The following is an 8,411-nucleotide window of genomic DNA, read 5'->3' as shown; positions in this document are numbered from 1 at the left end:
TTTGGAAAGTTGGTGGTTCTGTTTTGTGTGTCTTTTCTTGTCTGAAATAAGACATGAAGGTGCTTTTCTACCAGTGAAATTTGATTGATGCCATAGGACATAAAGTATAGCTGTTATTTACCATCCTGTATTTATCTGTACTTTTGCATGTTACATTGTTAAATACTGTGATGTTATTCTATAAAAAAACTTCAAATGCACTGGGACTATTCAATATATGTGTAATGAAGCGATACCATTAGATCTATATACATTTCCCGATATATTAACAAACATTTTGTTTTACATTGCATTTATTAAAAACTAGCTAAGTATAGTTGCTAAATAAAAAGTAGCAAGTCGGAAGTAAAAAAATAAGTGAAAAATAAAATTGTATTCTTTAAATTATGGATGTAGAACTAGTGGAAATAGACCAGTTGATGAAAAGTAAAACATTGCTGCAGAAATAAGGTACACATGTCCTTAAAAGTTTAGTTTAACAAATATCATTGCAGAAAAAAGAATTTTCCGTCAGAACTTGTTGAATCATTTTTCTTAACACAATGGAATGTCAACGCACATGACTATAGCACAAGAAAAATAGATTTCTCTAGATCATAGAAATCAACATAAAGACCAAGAAAAATACTTAGAAACAAGTTGTCATATAAGATTTATTACATATGTTCAATGTGAAACAATTCACTTTGTATAATGATATTCAGGATATTTTTTTTATCTTCTATAACAATTGTACAACAATTGTTTGTTTGTTTTGGGTTTTACGTCACATCGACACAGTATAGGTCATATCGCGACGTTCCAGCTTTACTGGTGGAGTAAGACCTCAGGTGCCCTTCCGTGCATTATTTCAGGCACGAACGGGCACCAATTGTACAACAAAAATGTGGTAAAATTGTAATCTCCTTAAATAGACAAGCAACTTTAAAGACAACTCGAAAGCAATGTAAAACTTGTAATTACTTATGTACACGATGAAGTTCATATTGTGCATTTGTTCTGGTCTTTGAAACTCATGCAAAATTTCAAACATTGTTACATAAAAACTGAAGCAAAGATCTGACTGATAACTCTTTCAAAATATAAATGAAATATCACTGGGTATAATTACTGAATTATCAGGTTAAGATGAAAATGAAGGATTCCAAGTGACATTTCATGAAGCAGTGGCACCTGAAAAATGGGTCATCACATACACAAATGCATAGTTGTTTTATGTCTCCTCTTTTTCATTCTATTTAAAACATCTTGCAGATCATTAAATATTTCTATAACAAAACAATCCAACCACATTGCATTTATCAATGTCCCTTTGAATATTTACACAACAGATGTTCTTTCAAAATATGATACTTCAGGAACTTGACTGATCAAGCTATGTTTAGCATCGGATTCCATAGTTGACCCAATGTAATTCTCTATATATCTGTCCAATTAGCACTTCTTAGTTCATCTTCAAGTTCAGACTAAAAAGTATTCATTTTGTACATGGCAATTTCTCGTCAGATTGTCACAAATTCTTTACTAGCAATTTTCGAAACTAATGCATCGGTTAGAGAACTAACACTGAGCTCAGAGTCTGTAATTTTGTATAACTGAAAAAGATGGGAAAATCCAAAATAGCATACATTATATGTGTATATAAATTTTAATAATATGAGGCCATTATTCATGATCGAGTACAATACTGAATTTTATTGGACAAGTACATAGCTGCCAAACCTTTAACTGGACCAGGCACTGGCCAGTTCAATATATGCAGGTTTTGAAGCTGTGAATGTGTCCAATAGAATTAGTATTATATTCAGTAATGTAGAATGACTCTAAATTTATTTTACAACTAATTTTTAACATTTTAATTGAAAAAAGGCTTTCAGTCTTGTCAATTCAAAAAACCCAGATGAGTCCCTGAATGTGAAAAATTAATCTTTGTGAATTCTCATTCATATACATTTGTATACATGTATATACAGTGAAAGTTGAGAAAACCGGACGGCTTTCGGACCGAGGGTTTTGTCCGGTTTTCTCAGCGGTCCGGTATTCTCAATGTCCCCTTCAGCTATTCAGGATCCTATAAACCGAGCAATAACTTACAAAGGATGCTGAACGTATATTTGCATTTTCATGATCATAAGTAAGTATATTGCTTAATAAAGAAATGATAAAAATACTAAACAATATATTTTAATTGTTTTTATCCCATTATTGCATATAAATACAATAAAATTTTGGATTTAAACGAACAGCAGTTACCTCATAACGATAAAGTCCGATTACACCCGCATATGTTTACATTTGGGTAATGGATAATGATTTAACGAACATAGTTTACTTTGTTGGTTTATAATAATGCCCCAATTGTAAATATTGCCTATACCATTGTCGGATAGGGTATTATACTACGATAATAATGTACAACACGTTGTGTCTGGTTTATACGTCTATTCAAAACTACTAACGTTATACTACAAAACATAGGAAGTGACGTACTCTAACGTCACGCATACGTTGGCGTCATTTAACGGCACATGCATATGAGCGCAATTCCCGACATTCTGGGGGCCGCAAAATGATAAATTATTAAAATTAATACCAGTCAATTTCAACAAATCTTAGATATAGATTCTAACTCCTTTCTAAAATACATTTAAATAAAAAGTCATTGTTTTAAAATAACACATGTGTCACTCAATTGATAATTCATACATCTTATAAATGTTTATAGTTTGTGTGCGCGAAATTGTAACTTCAATAATAACTGTACTCCTTCTCGTTCTCTACGTGTCGTAATCTATGAACGCTTCATGTGCTGTGCTTGATTGTAAAGTTGCAGTCTGTGCTTGATTTGTGGGTTGATATTCGGTTGAAGATTGGGTTGACTCGCTAGCACCGGTATTTAGATTTGGATCTGGATTACTTTCACATATACTAGTGTGATGTTTTCTTCTACATTTAAAGCACCTGTAGTTTGATGGACAGTTAATGACTTGGTGTTGATTATTCAAGCAATTAAAACATAAATGTTTGTTTCTTATAACGTCTTTTCTAGCTCTCACATCAGTTACTTTTGTACAGTCTTTGGCATTGTGAAATTCGTTGCAAAAAATGCACTGTTCTTGGTCATCAAACGTTTCGCGTGCGGAATTCTGTGTCACGTGACTTCCGGTTCCTGTTTTCTGTCTCGCGCCCGTGAAAAACGACGCTGTAGTTCTATAAACTGTTAAATCATCTGTAGTCTGCCCGGCCTCCATGATATTCAGTTCACGGTATAACGCTTTTCGTAAAGTTTCTAATAACCACTCATCGCTGCCATTTTCTCGTGCTAAACTCTTGCGAATTTCTGCCGGAAGTTTGTCTATAATGACCGGTACTAAAAGCGTTCCATATGTATTTTGATTTTGGCCTAGGGACTCCAATCCACGGATATAAGCTTCTAATTTGTCGATATAATTTCTCATACTGTGTAGAGTATTCCTCGGGGCTGGCAGGTTTAGTAACGCCTGTATATACGCATGAATGATTTTATGAGTCTGTCCGAACCTCTCAATCAGTAAATCGACTGCTTGTATGTAATTTGCATGCGTAAGTGCAAATCCTTGAATAACTTGAGCCGCACTGCCTTCTAGTTGCGTCTTCAAATAATTAAATTTTTGTACTTCTGTAAGATTCGGTTTTTGATGAACAGAGGAATCAAAAGCATCCCAAAAACTTTGCCATTCGAGAATGTCACCACTAAAGACAGGCAGTGATAATTTCGGCAGTCTGTGATAAAGCGACGTGTTTGAATGAAAAGTACTCACATTTTGCAAAGAACTGTTACCATTATTCACGTTATTATTTTCGATCAGGGAACCACTTCCGTCTTTGTTCTGGTTTTGCGGGTTAGTTGGTTCGCTATAAGCATTCTGTTGTTCTTCAGTGTTGCTTTTTCTGTTTTCGCTATAAGCTCGAAGTTCTCTCACCTTTATCTCCAACGTTAATCCATATTCTTCACTATTTACTACCTCCTCCTCGATATCGATTACTTCCGTTAGTTCTAAAATCTTTTCGTTTAAGGATTTGATCGTCTCTGCTTTTCTGACAATGGCCTCGAGAATTGCGCTAAATTCTATCATTGATGAATTCTCTTTTCCCCGTTCAATTCGTTCAAGCTGAATTTCTACACATCTTCGTTGACCTTCTCTCACTGATCGCAATTTATCTATCTTCATAATGTTTTCGTCACGGCACCAATATCGGATAGGGTATTATACTACGATAATAATGTACAACACGTTGTGTCTGGTTTATACGTCTATTCAAAACTACTAACGTTATACTACAAAACATAGGAAGTGACGTACTCTAACGTCACGCATACGTTGGCGTCATTTAACGGCACATGCATATGAGCGCAATTCCCGACAACCATATTTGTCAGATAAAGATTTTTAAAGTAGGTCTCGGCAAAGTTTCACTGTCTTTAACTAATTTAAATTTGTCACTTATAGACAGCTCTCGTCGATTTCTTTTAGGCCATGGAATAGAACTTAGCGCTGATAAATGTCGTTTCCGTTGCGTTGTCATTTTGGGAAATGAATATACAAAAAGCAATGCAGTATAATAATATTCTACTTTTCATTCATACTGATTTTAACTTATCAATTTCTCGTGCATTTTGGCATTTATATAAAACGGTAACATCTATACCTTACAATAGATCAAACTGTAAAAAGAGACATAATTAACTAATCAGATAATCATTGTTCCGTTTCCGCTCAGTTAGCGTATTAGGCACAACCAATTGATAAGTACACAAGGTTATTCACACCTTCGTCGTCCGGTATTGTCAGGGTAATTGTTTATATAATGGACTTTGTAGTCCCCTTTCAACCGTCCGATATTCGGTTTTTACAGATTCCGGTAGGTCAATGTTTAATACAATAGTTTAAAGAAGGTAAAATTTGGGACTGAATTATTTGTCCGGTATTTAGAGAGTTCCGATTTTCTCAGCGTCCGGTTTTCTCAAATTTCACTGTGTATATATATATATATATATATATATATATATATATATATATATATATATATATATATATATATATATATATATATATATAATCATTAATTGCTATTGAAAGGTGACTGAAACATTCAATAAACCTTTAATCTTTTTACTTGAACTCTGATAATAATTATATTACATTTTGTAAATCTATAAATAATTCAAAATTAAATTTCTTAACAGTTTTTACCTTTTTAATGAGTTTTTCATCAGTAAACTGCTTCACATCAGCTAGTGGAATGCAAGAACCTTGTATTTTTGAGTCAATGAGATTCAGTGAAGCATCATCTTTATCATTCAACACCACAACAAACACAGATGTATCACCGTCACCTAGGCCAAACTTGCGAAATGAGTCTGAAATCTAAAAATATAACTTCAGTTAACTTTAAGTGAACCAATGGAATATCAATGCTTGAATAATGAATCTTGGTCAGTGACCTAAAACACTGTTTATTTAAGAGTAGAGAGATTTAGATCACCAACGTTATTGAAAGAGTTCCTGCAAAATCCTAGCTACAAGCAAGTTTCTAAGTTCACAATGGAGCATAACTCACACAAAATCTAAGTTGAAGTTGTAGAACTTTGGCAGTGGCATACAATTCAAAAGACTAATTCTGAAGATAAAATCTTAACCAAGTCTTGTGCAGACAATGATGCTAGAGGTAGGAATTGCTGCTGTAGATATATCATGATATCTTGGTTGAATCACAGTAGCAGTTGTTTTACTTACATTTGGACAAAATGACTACAGTTTACAATGTTCAAGTTTTATCAATTTCTAAACTCATTTATGTTGTATAATTTAAAGACTAATTTCAACACACTTGGTGAAAAAATTCCTATTAAACACTACACTATGCTTATGATAGAATTGTCAACTATCAATTAGATATCTACATGCAACATACAACCGATATCTACGCTTATCTACTTCGTACTTGCTTGTCCCAGTCATATGCCCTAAGTACAAGTATAAGATACATTTACGCCATCTGACATTAACAACTTCAAAATTATGAATTTCAAAAAAACTGAGCTTTGAAACCATATTTAATGCAGCTTATGCTCCTACATTTTTTGTTGCTGATAAGCAGAAAAGGATCTCTGAGTGAACATTCTTTGTTGTCATTTTGTCTGTTTTATATAGGTGCACTGCCCTGTTTGCAGCAACAATTACTTGAAATGGATCTGCTATCTGAAAACAAAAATAAAAGCTGTGACCTGTAAAAAAAATTTTATAAAGAAATGAAAATTTAAAAGGTAAAATTTGGGCTTTAACCCAAAACCCCCCAAAAGCCCCCCCGAAAACCCCACGCCCCCTCCCCGGGGGGGGGGGGGGGGGGGGGGGGGGGGGGGGGGGGGGGGGGGGGGGGGGGGGGGGGGGGGGGGGGGGGGGGGGGGGGGGTCAAAATATCACATGTATAATGATGAGAAATGATTAAATGGTGAAAAAATAGGAAGATTTCTTGTTGAGACTAACAAAACCTGGCAACCACCAAACACAGACCACGCTGTAAATGCTTTATAAATTAAACATAGGTTTTGTCAATCAATCAAGATTAACAACATTCATGCATTTTTTGGTCTACTGAAATGAAGTTGAGGTGCCTGAAAGTGAAACACCTCATAGTATAATGAAAAAAATCAACATTTCAAATCAATTTTAAAATATCTAGTTGTAGTTTTAGATGATTTCTTTATTACATGTGTTCATCAACAGATCAAAGTATATTTCCAAAAATATGGTATATCCGAAATTAGTGTCACTACACACCATTGTTGTTTTTAATAGGGTTGCCTCAAAATCCCCATTCATTACACTTTGCCTTAGTTCCTTAGCATTGTGAACGTCTTTATACAATGCACATGTGATCGTGCAATCATTATATAAGTGATGACAAACAGTTTCTTTCATTTTAACACATTTATTTTATTTTTTAAGAGTAACGTCCCTTTTTCATTGAACGCCACTAAATTTGCAAAATAGTTGCATCGGAGGTTCCTATGTACTAAATCCAATTTAAAAAATGGAATGTTATTTAAGTGAAATTTATAAAACATCTGATTACTGTTACAATTTAGTAACTGAAGTTGCTAATGTGCAGTCTTTATGCATGCTGGCACCTTCTCCAGGTTACTTGTTAATGATATACATGTATATTGCTTGTTCAAAATTGAGTTACATCTTGTACGTGTAGATAGACCCTGAAGTATATATGACATTTCCATACGGCGGAATGACAGTGCAATTTACCGTAACGATATACATGCATTTAATCATACCGGGATTGTTATGTACACAAATGTGTTAAATTAGCATTGATATTTCAACATTGCTCACTTATATTGCACAAACTCGCAATAAGAGCATATTATAAAGTTACCGAAGAAAAAAAATGAAATGGTCTTAGCAACCTGTTACAATGGCTGCTATTGCAGACCTCTGTTCATTAAAACCGTCTCATTTTACCAATGGCTCATGCATCAGTATCCATTCTCGTTGTTCTCATGGGTCCAAGAACCATCCATTTTAGATAAGGTAGCTCGTCATCAAGACTGTTAGCAGGTAAGACAGGTTAAACTGGTTAGAGAAGAGACTGACATGTATTTTCTTAGAGTTACCGAAGTACATAACGTAAGTTCTTTGTGCCGATGTCCTGCGCTTTCTTTGTGGCATGCAAGCCATCGGTTAAAAGACATACGATATATATATATATATATATATATATATATATATATATATATATATATATATATATATATAATATATATATATATATATATATATATATATATATATATTATATAATATATATATATATATATATATAGTAACGATTGAAAATGTTCTAATTTTTTGTAGGCTACGTTTCTCTAAAATGGTAAAATATCAACCATGAAAAATGAAAACTGTGTTGTTTTCCGTAGTAAAAGGATATAGATCTATTGCTTTGCCATTATCACACTATATAAAGCCCGATACAATGTTATATATAAGTGATAACCTACTGAGAGAAAGAAAGAGACATAAATTCCCATGGAAAATTGTTTTTATTATGGTAAATAATTTAAAATATCATGAAATATGGTAGAATATGCAAAAAAAAAAAAAAAAAAAAAAAAAAACAACAACAACAACGACAACAACAAACAACTGACATATGTTTGCGATTCAGATAGGAATATCCGTCACTCGGGAACCCGCCCTGGGAAGCAAACCTCGTTACCGTCCAAATTGAATAGGCAGGTCCCCTCTGGACGGATATTCCCGATCTGAACCGCAAAACTCCTCGCAGCGGTTACTTCCCTGATCTGTACAAACTCCTCGCAGCGGTTACTTCCCCTGATCTGTACAGTAACAAAC

The 8,411-nt window shown here is 33.9% G+C and overlaps 1 protein-coding gene across 1 annotated transcript; it reads right to left on the bottom strand.

Annotated features, from left to right (window-relative positions):
• Window positions 1–633: 633 nt before the first annotated feature.
• LOC132747488 (EKC/KEOPS complex subunit TPRKB-like) lies at window positions 634–7,024 on the bottom strand. Its single transcript, XM_060736885.1, has 4 exons — window positions 6,822–7,024; window positions 6,120–6,242; window positions 5,235–5,408; window positions 634–1,595 (listed from the first exon to the last, which is right to left on the bottom strand). Exons 1-4 carry the CDS (start codon window positions 6,960–6,962, stop codon window positions 1,503–1,505), a joined length of 531 nt encoding a protein of 176 aa, XP_060592868.1. The 5' UTR covers window positions 6,963–7,024; the 3' UTR covers window positions 634–1,502.
• Between the last annotated feature and the right edge of the window lie 1,387 nt (window positions 7,025–8,411).

This window comes from Ruditapes philippinarum, unplaced genomic scaffold (assembly GCF_026571515.1).
Source record: "Ruditapes philippinarum isolate M1 unplaced genomic scaffold, ASM2657151v2 ctg6418_1_1_1_1, whole genome shotgun sequence".
Classification (NCBI taxonomy): Eukaryota; Metazoa; Mollusca; class Bivalvia; order Venerida; family Veneridae; genus Ruditapes; species Ruditapes philippinarum.
Note: the sequence above shows the minus strand (reverse complement) of the source record. Positions and strands in the feature narration are given on the sequence as shown.

Bases quoted from the DNA above. Each gene is read 5' to 3' on its own strand.
- LOC132747488 (XM_060736885.1), bottom strand. From the start codon at position 6,962: ATGAAAGAAACTGTTTGTCATCACTTATATAATGATTGCACGATCACA. The intron at 6,243-6,821 runs GTGTGTAGTGAC...TTTTGTTTTCAG, and splicing joins CCCTATTAAAAACAACAATG to ATAGCAGATCCATTTCAAGT. The intron at 5,409-6,119 runs GTAGGAGCATAA...TTATATTTTTAG, and splicing joins GCTTATCAGCAACAAAAAAT to ATTTCAGACTCATTTCGCAA.